Genomic DNA, 15,349 nt, shown 5'->3' on the forward strand with positions numbered 1-15,349 from the left:
GATGTAAATCACTGTCATTGCCTTGTGCGACAAGACTCTCACAGGCTTGCCTTTCAACAGCAGCAGAAACGCATGCAATGGTTGATGGACCACAGCACTTCCTCCGCTAACCACAGATCCTGAACAGACCGGTCCTGCTCCCCCCAGTATTGTCGTATCCCAATCATGAGATTCCATGCAAGGAAGATGGGGCAAAGAAGAAGCACTATGGGCCGACCTAAAAAAAAAGATGATGGGGCATCCATTTTTATTGGAGTGGTTTACAGGCCTCCAAATCAAATGGAAGAGCTTGACAAAGATCTGGTTGAAGACATCCAAAAGATGGGAAAGAAGGGAGATTTTAATCTGCCGGATGTAGACTGGAGAATCCCTTCTGCAGAATCTAACAACAGTAGAGAGATAGTGGATGCCCTGCAAGGGGCTCTGTTCAAACAAATGGTAATGGAACCTACGAGGGAGGGAGCTATACTCTATTTAGTGCTCACTATTGGAGATAATGTCTCTGATGTCCAGGTGGGCGCCCACCACAGCACCAGTGATCATCAAACAGTATGGTTTCATATCACAAATAGGATACAGAGAAGAAGCATGAAAACCCGAGTTTTGCAGTTCAAAAACACAGACTTTGATGAAATGGGGAAGTACCTGGAGGAAGAACTAGAAGGCTGGGAGAACAAGAGAGATGTGGAACAACAATGGACCAAACTAAAAGGAGCAATTACCAAGGCAACTAATTTATATGTTAGAAAAGTAAAGAAAAGCAAAAGAAAAACGAAACCTATCTGATTCTCAAAGGAAGTGGCTGACAAAATAAAAGCTAAAAGAACAGCATTCAAGAAATATAAAGGATCCCAAAGGGAGGAGCACAAGGAAGAATATCTGGTGGAACTGAGGGAGACAAAGAAAGTAATCAAGACAGCAAAAAGTCAAGCGGAAGAAAGGATTGCCAAAGAGATAAAGAGAGGTGACAAAACATTTTTCAGATACATCAGTGAAAAGAGAAAAGTCCAAAGTGGTATAGTGAATTTGAAAGGTGAAAAGGATCAAAGGTGAAAAGTATTAAACAAATACTTCAGTTCGGTGTTCACTAAAGAGGACCCTGGAGAAGGACCGTCGCTAGTTAACAAGAAACTGGAGGAGGGTGGAGTAGATGTAACTCAGTTTACAGAAGAGAATGTATGGGAAGAGCTAGGAAACCTGAAAGTGGACAAAGCCATGGGGCCTGATGAGGTTCATCCCAGGATACTGAGGGAGCTCAGAGATGTGCTGGCGGCTCCGCTGTGTGACCTGTTCAATAGATCCCTGGAAACGGGAGTGGTGCCGAGTGATTGGAGGAGAGCGGTGGTGGTCCCGCTTCACAAGAGTGGAAACAGAGAAGAGGCTGGTAAGTATAGACCGGTTAGCCTCACCTCGGTGATGGGAAAAGTAATGGAGTTGCTGCTGAAAGAAAGAATAGTGAACTATCTACAGTCAGAAGAATTGCTGGACCAGAGGCAGCATGGATTCACCAGGGGAAGATCCTGTCTGACAAATCTGATTGACTTTTTTGATTGGGTGACTAGGGAATTAAATCGAGGAAGAGTGCTCGATGTCATCTAATTGGATTTCAGCAAAGCTTTTGATACAGTCCCACACATTAGGCTTGTGAATAAAATGAGAAGCTTAGGAGTGAGTGCCGAGGTGGTGGCCTGGATTGCAAACTGGTTGACAGACAGAAGACAATGTGTGATGGTAAATGGAACTTACTCTGAAGAGAGAGCGGTGTTAAGCGGAGTGCCGCAAGGATTGGTATTGGGACCGGTCCTGTTCAATATCTTTGTGAGTGACATTGCGGACGGGATAGAAGGTAAGGTATGTCTTTTTGCGGATGACACTAAGATCTGCAACAGAGTGGACACGCCGGAAGGAGTGGAGAGAATGAGATGGGATTTAAGGAAGCTGGAAGAGTGGTTGAAGATATGGCAGCTGAGATTCAATGCCAAGAAGTGCAGAGTCATGCATATGGGATGTGGAAATCCAAAAGAACTGTGTTCGATGGGGGGTGAAGGGCTGATGTGCACGGAGCAGGAGAGAGACCTTGGGGTGATAGTGTCTAATGAGCTGAAGTCGGCAACACAATGTGACAAGTGTCACGATCACGCCCTTCCGCTCAGCACTCTGTGTGGGCCTTGCTGGGCTTCAGGAATCCCTCTCCGCTCATACACCCATGTCTGTCCCCTCGTACAGCTTCTGCACACCGCTGCTATGGACTCCTCCAAGTCTCTAGTCAGAGTGCCAGGCCTAGTCCTGGCACTCCCAAACAGTACATAGAAAAAGGGTCTTTATCAAAAAAGGGTTTAATGTGGTCCTGTACCCTCACCGGCTGCAGTCCTGTAATAATGCCTGGTTGTCCTTACAAGCCCCAAGCCTAACCGCTTAGGTTCTACTTAACAAGCCCAGAGTTAAACAGCTTTTAAAACCACAATTCCCTTCCAACCTTTCTCATACATCCATTTAACAACACAGGATTTACCATCCCCCAACCTCCTGGTTATTCCACCTCCATAGAGGAACAGCTGGAGCTTTCCTCTCCCCAGCTTACCTCCATCTCCTCCCTGTCTGACTCTGAGGCGCTGGGCTTTTGTGGCCAGCTCCACCAAGTCGGCACACCCTCTTCCTCAGCTTCCATGGACTCTACTGAGTCATAGGGATCAGTCCCTATTTCCTCCACCTGATCCTGCTCACTCTCCAGCCAGGGGTCAGGTGCCGGTTCAGGGAACCTGGGAAGTGTAGTCTTTCTCATCTTCACCTGGGCCCCCTGCTGTCTGGCTCTGGTATTACCTGCCGCCTTATGGTATCTTGTCAGTTCCTGCTCTCGGCAGTGCTGCACTACATCACACAAGGCAATAGCTAAAGGCAGAAGAATGCTGGGCTGCATAGAGAGAGGAATATCGAGTAAGAAAAGGGAAGTGATAATCCCCTTGTACAGGTCCTTGGTGAGGCCTCACCTGGAGTACTGTGCTCAGTTCTGTAGACCGTATCTACAAAGAGACAGAGACAAGATGGAGGCGGTCCAGAGAAGGGCGACCAAAAAAGTGGATGGTCTACAAAAAATAACTTATGAGGAGAGGTTGAAGAACCTAAATATGTACACCCTGGAGGAGAGGAGGAGCAGGGGTGATATGATACAGACTTTCAGATACTTGAAAGGTTTTAATGATCCATGGTCAACAACAAACCTTTTCAGTTGGAAAAAAATCAGTAGAACTAAGGGTCACAATTTGAAACTCCAAGAAGAAAGACAGAACCAATGTCAGGAAGTATGTCTTCACGGACAGGGTGGTGGATGCCTGGAATGCCCTTCCAGAGGAAGTGGTAAAGACTAACACTGTGAAGGATTTCAAAGGGGCATGGGATAAACACTGTGGTTCCATAAAGGCTAGAGGATGGGAATGAAGAGAAGAGTCATGGGGGTGGCTTGCTGGAATGGTGGCTACTACCCTTACTCAATAAGCCTTCACACAGTTAATGCAACTCCAACATTGCTCTCTGCTTCAATGGCAAGGGGAAATGTGGAAAAGAGGATTTGCATCAGACAACAACCAACAAGGACTGAACTTCACAATCTGGGTAAACAAATAAGCATGGGGGTAGCTTGCTTATTACGGCTGTTACTACCCTAAACCAATTAAGCCTGACACATCACTTTGAATGCATATACAGCGTTGCTCTGTGCTTCATCGGCAGGGGGAAATGTGGAAAACAGGATTTACATTCAGACAACATCCAACAAGGCAATTGATCTGTGCAGTCTGGGTAAAGAAGCATCGGAGTAACTTGCTTGATGTGGCAGTTACTACCCTTAACCATTAAGCCTTATGCTCACCTTTGATGCAACTCCAACATTACTCTCTGCATCAATGACAGGGGATAGCAGGAAACTTGAATCAAACAGTTACCAACAAGGGCCCTGAACTTGGTGGTTGATGAAACAGATAAGTATGGGGAAAATAAGTGTGGAAGCTTGCTGGGCAGACTAGATGGGCCGATTGGTCTTTTTCTGCTGTCATCTCTATGTTTCTATGAAAGGGCTTGCTTGTGCAGGAAGGGATATTCTTCAACAGTGATTTCTTCCTTGTTGAAGGCCCGTAACTCAACAACATTGACATATGTTTGGGTCTGGTGTCTTTTCAAAATGTGTTGGTCGAGCAATGACTGTTTTTCATCCTGGTGAGTGGAAATACTGACCATTTTGGCCTTCTTAAAGAAGGGTTTAGCTCTTAATTCCTTGAGAGTTCAAGTGGTGGCTATCGCATGCTAGATCCAGGGGATCTCCTGACTTCCAACTAGGATGATGGCCATTTCATTTGCAGAGTTAAACGTATTCATCTTAATCTGGCTTTTAGTGGCCTGGTGGATTCCCTCTTCAAGCCTCTTAATAGGCATCGCTGAAAGACCTCTCCTTGTACATTTTCTGGTACAATTATGTTCGGCCAGATGTAGTTCAGAATTACAGGCCTTAAAGTTTTTGAAAAATAAAAAAACCTCTCTCAGCATGGAACTCAGAGCTGCCCAGCACCACAGGAAGATCAGCCAAATTCAAAAAAGGGGCAGACTGAGTAAATCAGTCACCCTGAGCCCACAGCCGCCTTAGCAGCCTCATGAAAGGGAGGGATCTGGACCACCAGATTTACATCCCACAGGACAATGGAGCAAGCATACAAGGTCACCGACCCCCAGCTCATCCACCTGAACCAGACAAGGAAGGATCCACCAGGACCTAAAAACCCACTTGGGTACTCTCCAGACTGCAGAACTGCAGGTTTTGCACCAGCCACAATCTTCTGGAGACAGAGAAATACTGAGGGACTGCAAGTGGCACACGTGGTTATGTAGCAATGTCAGTAAAGTTTCTCTGTCTCCATCTGCTGGCAGGGATGCAAAACCAGGAGTCTGGACTGATCTGGGTAAGTACAGGGTACTCTGCATAGTTTTTTCGGCAGAATCATTCGCTTTTTGCCTAGTGACATCTTTCTTATCCAAGATCATGTCGCCTTTTCCTTTAAATCAGAGAATCTCTCTTCTGGCATACCCGAGTGGGAAATGTCATGGTAACATAATTATCTCAGCTTCTTGGATGTTCATTAAATTCCTTTTAGATATTTGAAAGTGCTAATGACTTTAGGAAGTCCAATAGACTGTTTGTTTTGTCCAGTAGACCTCACAAAGGAGAGGTGGCTTCAAAATCATCTTTGTCAAAGAGACAATCGTGTTAGCTAAAGGGATAAGAGGCTCCAAGGCACTTTGTGCTCATTCAAGGAGAGCCCAGGCTTCTTCTTGGGCAGAGTCTTCAGTGATTGCTCTGGCGGACATTTGGTTTTTCTTACATTTGTTCACTAAACATTACAGGTTAGATGTGCAAGCAAAGGGAGATATGGCTTTTGGGACAGGAGTTCTCAGTGCATTCCTGACTTTTCCCCACCTGGGTACTTGCCACGCATCTGGACATGTTTAACAGGATGATAAAGAAGAGGAAATTTAATCTTGAATTCTGCTAGACCAGTCCGGAACCCTCCAAGGAAATCAGTGGTTTCCTAGCATGGAGCCAGATGGGAGTCAGCACCAATGGGTCGTGCTCCCCTGCCAACAGATGAAATCGGAGTCAGGTTTCAAAGCTGACATCACCCTAGATACACCCCTGCAGTATTTCTTTGTCTCCAGCAGATGTAGACATACTTTCCCTATGAGGATCGCTGTACCTTTTGGAAGAAGAAATTCTACTTTTAAATTGGAGGAAAGATTGAGTCCTGCTCTCCTGCAGTGATATCTAAAGGTCCCTCCCCAGGTTGAGAATTCCTGAGGTGATTTCCGAGATCCTTCAGGTGTGCCTTGGACCAGTAGCCAGTTCCCGGCATGGACTTTGCTGCTCAAGCAGCTGAAAGGCAGTGGGTGCAGGAAGCCGAGCGCAGTGGTGACAGCCAAAGCCCTCTCCCCCCACAGCCAGAGACCATCTCTGTACTCAGCCCAAGGAAGTTTTTAAAACAGAAAAAAAGAGGTTTTTGGTAAGACTTCCTCCGGTCTCCTTACTTGCCACGCCATACTGATGTCGTTCCCTTTCCTGTTGGGGCATAGGGAAGTGAACTTATGCATGAGTTCAGCGGCCCCCTGGTGGGCTAGGCTCCGCTTTAAACTTGGTCAGCATATCACATGGTAAGCCGCCGTGGCGCCATTGTTACAGAAGGTTCTCAGTTTCTCTCTTTGCAGAGAACCCGAAGATTCTCTGTCTTCTTCTTCTGGCTATTGTTGCTCCTCTTTGACCCTCTAGTGCATTTCTGAGAGCAGAATTGAAGAGGACATTTTTTGTCTCCATCTTCTGGCAGAGAGGCATAAATTCATGCACATGGTCTGGTCTAGCAGGATTCAAGGAAAGGAAATAACAGATAGGATTACATTTCTCTTTCCAAGTCATTAGACTTCATTTGCTTTAAGTTGCCAGGTCTAAGGTTCAGTGACCCAGGTTCTGAATAAATCCCAGGTCCCAGCAGAGTGTTGCAGCATTTTTGGTGAGTGACTGTAATCAGAGTGAAGGGAATCACTGCAGAAACTGGAGGTGAGGATGAGATGCACAGAACCAGCAAAATGAGATCAGATATGGTCTGTTTCCCTCTGTTCATGTGCTACTGCCCACCTATACCTGTCTACAAGCAACATGGTATGGCTCCATAGCCAAGCTCCATAGCCAAGCAATGTTTTTAAATAATAAAATGGGATATTACTTACATCTGTCCTTCTCCATAACAGTAAAATTAATGAATATACTCTCATTTTTATCCAACAGATGATGGATTCAGAAACAACTGTGAGAGGCAGAAAATGTGTGATGGGCAGCAGAGGGAGAACTGGAAACAGAGACACTCCATCAGAGATAGCCCAGAACTTTCATCTAAATATGCAGGAGGTATCAACAAAGTAATATCACCGAGGGTGAAAGATAAATCCCAAAAAGGAGAGAGACCAAAGACATGTCCTGAACGAGGTAGAAATTCCAACCATTGCCCAAATCTTTTACAAAATCAGAGACGCAGTGAAGAAGAGAGACCATTTCAAAGTGCTGATATTTTGGAAAACTTCAAAATAAATTCACATTCTGCTGAGCACCAAGAAAAAATGGAAAGTACGAACAAGTTCAATGAGATGTCAAGTCACACATCTATCCAACAGTATCATGGGTGGGAGAAAAATATTGCTGGTACTGAAGGAGAGAATAGAACCCCTATGAAAACAAAACTTATCGTTCATGGAAAAATTCACATGGAAAAGAAACCATTAAAATGTACTCAGTGTGAAAAATGTTTTGCCCGCAGAACTGAGCTGGAAAAGCATATAAGAATTCACTCAGGAGGAAGACCATTTCAGTGTACTGAATGTGAGGAAAGGTTTACTAAGAAGTCCGAACTGAGGGAACATAAGAAAATTCACAGACTAGACAAGCCTTTTAAATGTGCTGAATGTGAAAAATGTTTTAGATATAGATCATGGCTTACAATCCATCAGAAAACTCACAAGAGACAGAAGCCAGTTAAACGTTCTGCAAGTGATAAATGTTTCAATGAGAAATGCAACCTACAGAGGCATGAAATGACCCTGTCAGAGAAACAATTTAAATGTTCTGAATGTGATACATGTTTCCGTTGGAAGAGCCATTTGCAACTGCATGAAATGACCCACAGGAGAAAGAAATTGTTTAAATGTTCTGACTGTGATAAATGTTTCCGCTGGAAGAGCCACTTGCAACTGCATGAAATGTCCCACAGTGGAGAGAAACCATTTAAATGTTCTGAATGTGATAAATGTTTCCGTTGGAAAAGCTACTTACAACTACATGAAATGCTGCACAGAAGGGAGAAGCCTTTTAAATGTACAGAATGTGATAAATGCTTCATTCAAAAATCTGATCTACAAAAACATGAAAGAATCCACACTGGTGAAAAACCATTTAAATGTTCTGAATGTGATAGATGCTTCAGTCAGAAATCTGTTCTAAGAGAACACGTGAGAATCCATACAGGTGAGAAACCATATATATGTTCTGAATGTGATAAATGTTTCGGTCAGCAATCTGTTCTAAGAAATCACAAAAGAATTCACAGCAGTGAGAAACCATTTAAATGTTCTGAATGTGACAAATGTTTCAATCTGAAGCCTGCTCTAAAACAGCATGAAAGAATACACACTGGTGAGAAGCCATTTAAATGTTCTGAATGTGATAAATGTTTCAGGCTGAAATCTGTTCTTAGACAACATGAAATAATTCACACTGGTGAGAAACCATATAAATGTTCTGAATGTGATAAAACATTTAGTCAAAAATGTGCTCTTAGAAAACACAAAAGAGTTCACTCTGATGAGAAACCTTTCAAATGTTCTGAGTGTGATAACTGTTTCAGTCAGCAATCTCTTCTAAGGCAACACAAAAATATCCATATTGGTGAAAATCAAGTGCCAGAAGAAAGGTGCTCAAGTGGCAGAACAACAAAGGTTGCTGAGCAGCCAAGAGGCACCAATATTAAGATGCCAGAACAGCCTGAACAAACCAGAGATAGCAGTGAAAGATATCACTGTGACAAAGAAGGATGAGAGTAGTGTAAGTTAGACCAGATAGCAGATTCAGGAAAGGAATCTGGAGACTGAAGAAGTGAAGGTTGGCCTCTGGCTTATGTGGATAAGGATAAGTATGCTGGGGTCCAGGAGAGAGAAAAGCTATTTAGGTTAAATCTGACACCCATAGTTAAAAGCATGATAAGTGAAATGAACAAGACCATAATCTGTATAAAGGGACCAGCTATTAATATCACAAAAAGAGATCATATTCAGTATTGTGCAGCAAAAAACATTACTGAGAGGATCCTATCACCAAAGAGATAAGACCAGAGGCCTAGGAGAGAGATAATAACTCCACTTAGAAAAAACATACAAAAGAAAAAATTAAATTACTGCATATAGAATTGTCACTGGTAGCCGCATACCTAAAAGAACTGAAAACATAAAAATGAGAAAAATATGAAATATAAAGCAGAGATATGCTGCACAAATGGAAGAAGACCTTAAATTCATATCCTCCAATAATTTGAAAACAATAGAAGCACAAAAGCTGCGGAGATATGAAGAAAATATAAAAGGAAGGCCCCAAACTAAAACATTTAGGGAGAACCAAAAGCAGTTCTATAGGACATTAGAGAAGAACATTAATCCTATTAAAACACCATCAACCAAAGACAAAACTATAGAGCCTGATTATAAAAAGCATTTATTTGAGTAAAACTGGATTTTACTCAAGGACATGCACTTTACCTGTGTAAATGGGCTTTTGAAAATTGCTACAATATATGCCATTGAATTGCCCATAGATTTACTCGTGTAAGTGCACTTTACTCGAATAAATGACTTTTAAAAATAGCTATGATAGTATGTTATGTTTACATGCGTAACTACTTTGAAAATTACCTCCTTACAGTTTTGGAGAAATTTTATATGAAGATCCTTTAGAGCACAAGAGAGAAGCAGAATTGGCTGTCCAGCATATAGGAGAAAATAAGAGGAAGACAACCAAACTAAGGAATTGCTGAAGTTACAGCAAAAGAGCTAGAAACCAGCTTAAAAGAGCCCCAGCTCTGATTTTTTGGCGTAACTCTCTCCATTAAGTCTTGGCTAATTTTAATAATCTATTGACTAGACAGAATTCCACGTTGGCTAATAACAGGAAGAGCACTTCTCATTTCAAAGAGTGACCCAAATAATTTCCCCAAATATTACTGACCAATAACGTGCCTCCCTATAATCTCTACAAGCAGCATTCTTGTTTTACATTAGGCGGAGTGGCAGTATTGGTGCATCTGCGTGCACATACATGCACATACAAGCAAGCACCTTTTAAAAGCCACATGGCAGGCGCCAGCCCGACTTCTGCGCATATTTCCCGGCTTTGGCACGCACCAGGCTTTTAAAATTCACCCCAGAATATTACAATAGTCAATTAATGGCAAAAGAGAAGCTTGTATGATAATGGAAATCTGTATTGTCCAGCATATGTTTGAGACCAGTTAAAACCTGTAATTAAAAAAAACCCAAAAAAACATCGGATTAGTGATTTAATGTCAGGATGAAAAGATAGCTGAGAGTCTATGCAAACCTAGATTTTATATATAAGAATGCAAGGGAAAAAACTATCCCATCAAAAGTTACCAAATTATGGGAAATTTTTGCATGATATTTCTGAATTAGAATAAAATCAATTTTTGCTATGTTAAGGGGAAGTATGTTTAAAAAACATGCATTTCTGAATACTAGACAAAGAGCTTTGCAGCAACTCAGTTATCACAGACCAAGATGATTGGACATGAATCAAAAATTGAATGTCATCGGCGTAGATTTTATAAGTCTCAGACAAACCAGCTAAAAGCTTGCATATAGGGGTTATATAGATGTTGAAAAGATAAGCGGATAGTTTACAAATTTGTGGTACACCCATGTTCAAGGTGAATCGAGAGCAATTTTTTCCTAGCCAAATTTTCTGGGTACGTTCACTCAAAAAAGAAAACCATTTTAGTACAACACCTCATAACCAAACAGAGGTTATATCAAGGGAAACAAGAACATAACTATTTCCACTTCTACATCTTTGGAATAGTAGACTGGCCCCATAAAGATCTTGAAAAATTGGATGTAAAAAGAAGAAAGCTCCTTCGCGTCCATCAGGTAATTTTATAAGAACCAGTATATACTGAGATTGTAAATGTCTAGAGCTTAAAGCGGAATTGGTCTTTTAGAAATAGATTATATCTTTAGAGCTACCATCCTAGCCTTCAGGCATACTGAATGGCATCAACAGATCCAAATAATCAAAAAGTGCTGAAATAACGAAAACGAACCACCACCATCAGTATCAGTTCTTAAGCTTGGACAACCATTCTGGCAAATAGAAGAAATGAGTGAGTAACCATCAGCAGAAAAGAAGCTACAGAATGTGCAAAACAAGAGGAAAAACCTCTTTAAAGAATTAGACCAGCAAACTAGGAAAGATAACTGGCAGAAGCACAAATACAGGGGGAAGCACAGAGATCTACGCCAGAAACCCTGCATGAATCAAGATTTGACACAGCAGTGGTTAAGGATCAAGCAGCTAGCAAAGCCTCAGAGCTCGCCTCATACTTCAAGAAAAAAATCTCCAATCTGATATCACCACTAATTGCTAATAAGGGTCAGCCTCCTCCCCCCCCCCCCCCCCCCCCCCCCCTTACTCTGCCTCTCTAGAACAGACCACAAGCCTGGAAGCCTTCGAGCCTACTTCCTCCTTAGAGATTGAAACCGTACTAAAGAAGCTCAAACCTGCATCTCACACCACGGATGCGATCCCATCAAATCTACTCATCTCCATCCCTAAAGCCATCACCAAGCCTATTGCAGAAATCATTAACTGCTCCTTAATACAAGGCCTAGTTCCAGACCCACTGAAACTTGCCATTCTCAAACCGCTACTGAAAAAACCTGACAACCCGGCCAACTTCCGCCCTATAGCTAACCTTCCATTCACCTCTAAAATCTTGGAAAAAATAGTCAATAAGCAACTTTCGGAATATCTGGACGAAAACAAAATCTTAGCCCATCTCAGTTCGGCTTCCGTAAATCTCTAAACACAGAAGCACTCTTAATTTCACTAACAGACATCTTACTTCTGAATCTAGACAATAAACAACCTTGTCTGCTCATTCTCCTCGACCTATCAGCCGCCTTCGACACTGTGAACCACTCAATTCTTGTGGATAGTCTAGCTGACATCGGCATCAAAGGCACCGCACTTAGTTGGTTCAAGTCTTTCCTCAAAAACAGATTCTACAAGGTCAAAATCAACAACAAAGAATCAAAACCCGTCAGCTCAACCCGGGGAGTTCCGCAAGGTTCCTCCCTATCCCCTACCCTTTTCAACATTTACCTTCTCCCTCTCTGCCAGCTCCTTTCCAACCTAAAGCTAACGCACTACATATACGCCGATGATGTGCAAATACTCATCCCGATCACTGACTCTCTACACAAAACCCTCTGCTTCTGGAACAACTGCCTTCAATCCATCAAACACCTTCTCACAAGCCTCAACTTAATCCTTAATACCAACAAGACTGAACTTGTCCTCGTCTCACAGGATGTCAATTATGTAGTTTCCAACAATCATCCCACAGTTCAACATTCCATCTCCTCCCAAGTAAGAAACCTCGGAGTCACCATGGACAATCAACTGAACCTAAAAAAATTTATCAATAATACCACAAAGGATTGCTTTTTTAAATTACAAATCCTAAAATGGCTGAGACCACTCCTCCACTTCCAAGACTTCCGTACAGTTCTACAATCAATCATTTTTTCAAAAATTGACTACTGCAACTCGCTTCTGCTCGGTCTCCCAGCAAACACCATCAAACCCTTACAGATGTTGCAGAACGCCACAGCCAGGATTTTGACTAAGACCAATAAAAGAGATCATATTACACCCATCCTGCGGAACCTGCATTAGCTCCCAATCAAATTTAGAATTATGTACAAAGTCCTAATGATCTTACACAAAGCAATTCACAATCTCACTCCTCTGGTTCTGAATATCCCACTTTGTCCCCACATACCCTCCAGACCGGTGAGATCTGCCTATAGAGACACTCTCTATGCCCCCCATCCCCCCCCCCCCCCCAGTCAAAACCACATTAAGGAAACGAGCTCTTTCCACAGCTGGCCCTCCGCAATGGAATGCTCTCCCACCAGAGCTCCGGCTAGAACGATGCCTGATTACCTTCAAAAAAACTCAAAACCTGGCTTTTCGATCAAGCCTTTCCTTAATTTCAGATGACCCCTCCAGCATTCTACCCCTTCTAGTAATGGACTAGCTCTCAGTTTAACCTCTTAAGTCAGATGATCATTCCAAGTTATGTACCCTAGTAACATGTCACTGGGTTAATCTCTTAGTAACATGACTCTTTGTCCCTTTTTAATCTCCTGCTCTCTGGAAGAGCCTATTATTTATTGATTCTGTTGATCCCAGTTCTTGTATCCCTTGTTTGATGTAATGCATTCTTACATGCTTGTTCTCGTTTTACTGTAAACCGAAGTGATATGTAATTTTTTACATGAATATCAGTATATAAAAGTGCTAAATAAATAACTAAATAAGGAGAAGTGAACTCAAACCTATAGATGAGAGACTGATAAGTGCAACACAGGATACTGGACTATGGCAAGATGGTTCACAGCAAGCATAGAAAAGACAAATAAAATGGACAAATAAAAATTCTGTAGAACAGAATTGAAAATGGTTTAACATCTCATTGCTGGATGTGATGTACTGATGTCAGAAGGCCTGCATATAGAAAGGCACAAGACAGTGGCATGGTTTATTCATTGGAAACTGTAAACTTTATAATATTATGTACTAGAGAAACACTGGAAACACAACCCTAACAGAAGACAGTTAAGAAGTTGTGATCACCTGGGACATTCCAACTCCAACCACCAGGAAGATCAGTACTAGAAAACAAGGTATACTGGTGAAGGAAAAAAAATACAATAGCATTGCTGATAGAGATGTCAGTATTCAGCGACTGTTCTGTGGATTGCATAGAAAAAGCAAAGATCCTTAAGTACCAAGAAACCAGGAAAATGTGGCAGAAAGATACAAAAATAGCTCCAATTATGTTGGGCACCACTGGCCTGATTAAGAATTTCCAAGCATACCTTAATATATTGCCTATGAAAATTACACACTATGAACTTCAGAAGGAGGTTCTCTTTGGCACATTGCAAGTACTAAGTTCTAAGTGGAATCATCATCTCTCTCCTGTTCTTTTGGACCTAGTGTCTTTGCTGATATGATTCTCTTAGGAATGATTTTTGCTGTACAATACTGAATATGTTTTCGTTCTGTGATATTGATAACTGGTCCCTTTATGTAGGTTTATGCTCTTGATGATTTTATTTAGCATGCTTTTAACTTTGGGAGGCAAATTTAATCTCAGTATACCCTGATTTATGAATGAGGTTTAGTCCTGTCAAGGTATGCATACAACACATTCATTTGGATATAGTGCTCCTGAGAGAAATCATTTAATGTTCTGAATGTGTTAAATGTTTCAGTTTAATATGCAATGTATGACACCATGGAATGATCCATATGGGACCAAACAAAATAATGGCTAAAGGGAGGTGAACTTAAACCTAAAGATGAAAGATTAAAAACTGCAGCAGAAGACAATGCCTACAGACAAGCTGATTCATAACCAGCATCGAAAACAAAACTGGTAAAAGAGATAAATGTCTGAACTGGAAAATGTCACTTATCTCACTGCTGGGTGTGATATGCTTATGTCAGAAGCCTGTACACAGAAAGGCATAATAAGTTGGCCTGGCTCATCCACGGGACCTTGCATAAACACTATAACATTGCTGTACCTTAAAACAACTTAGATCAACGCCTGACAAAACTGCAGAGAAAGGACGTTGTGTTACGGTTATGTGCCATCTTTTAAAAAATAAATCTTCAACTCTGTTGTCCTTCAGCTACTGAAGGAATTTGAGATGTTCATAATTTCCTGATGACTATTAGCATAGCAGCATCCTTGTTCCACAATAGCAGGAGTGGCAGTATTGGCACAGTTTTTAGAAACTTCCAACCTTTAATTCATAAATAAAGGATGCTTTCTGTTCTTGTTTATTCTTTGTTAGAATTGTTCTGTGGCCACTTGCTGTAGTACAATATAGTGAAACTGCATGGGGTTAGTAGTAAGAATCCTGGGTCGATTAAAGATTTTAATAAAAAGCTCTTATATTTGATCTTCTTTAATCTATTTCCCTCCAATTCTCTGCTTGTTAGGAAGAAGTTGTGCTTGGGAAGCCATCACAAGTTACCTTACCCAAGGGTCCCTAAATTTGGGCTTCCAGGGTTGCAATCCTGTCAGGTTCTTGGGATTCCTACAATGAATATGCAAGAGATCTATTTGCATGCACAGCCTCCATTGTATGGAAATAGATCTCATGTACTCTCATTAGAACATAAGATTTGCCATACTATGTTTTATTTTTTTAGCTAAGACCATCAAGCCACTTCCCTGTTTCCAACAGTGGCCAATCCAGGTCACAAGTATCTGGCAGGATCCCAATAGGTCAATAGATTCCATGCTGCTTATCCTTGGATTTCCCCAAGTCCACCTTAATAATGGTTCATGGACTTTTCCTCAAGGAAACTGTTCAAAGAATTTTTAAACACAGCTATACTAATAGCTTTTACCACATTCTCTGCCAACAAATTCTAGAGCTTAATTATGCAGAGTAAAAA

General features: G+C 41.7%; 1 protein-coding gene across 1 annotated transcript in view; it reads left to right on the forward strand.

Moving 5' to 3' along the window:
• LOC115081026 (oocyte zinc finger protein XlCOF6-like) overlaps window positions 1–14,807 on the forward strand; it is a 31,074-nt gene extending 16,267 nt beyond the window's left edge. The window contains exon 6 of the mRNA XM_029585543.1: window positions 6,818–14,807. Coding sequence (XP_029441403.1) covers window positions 6,818–8,616 — 1,799 coding nt within the window. The 3' untranslated portion in view covers window positions 8,617–14,807. The remainder of the gene's footprint in view (window positions 1–6,817) is intronic.
• Window positions 14,808–15,349: the final 542 nt, after the last annotated feature.

Source organism: Rhinatrema bivittatum, chromosome 19, assembly GCF_901001135.1.
Source record: "Rhinatrema bivittatum chromosome 19, aRhiBiv1.1, whole genome shotgun sequence".
In the NCBI taxonomy this organism is placed as follows: Eukaryota; Metazoa; Chordata; class Amphibia; order Gymnophiona; family Rhinatrematidae; genus Rhinatrema; species Rhinatrema bivittatum.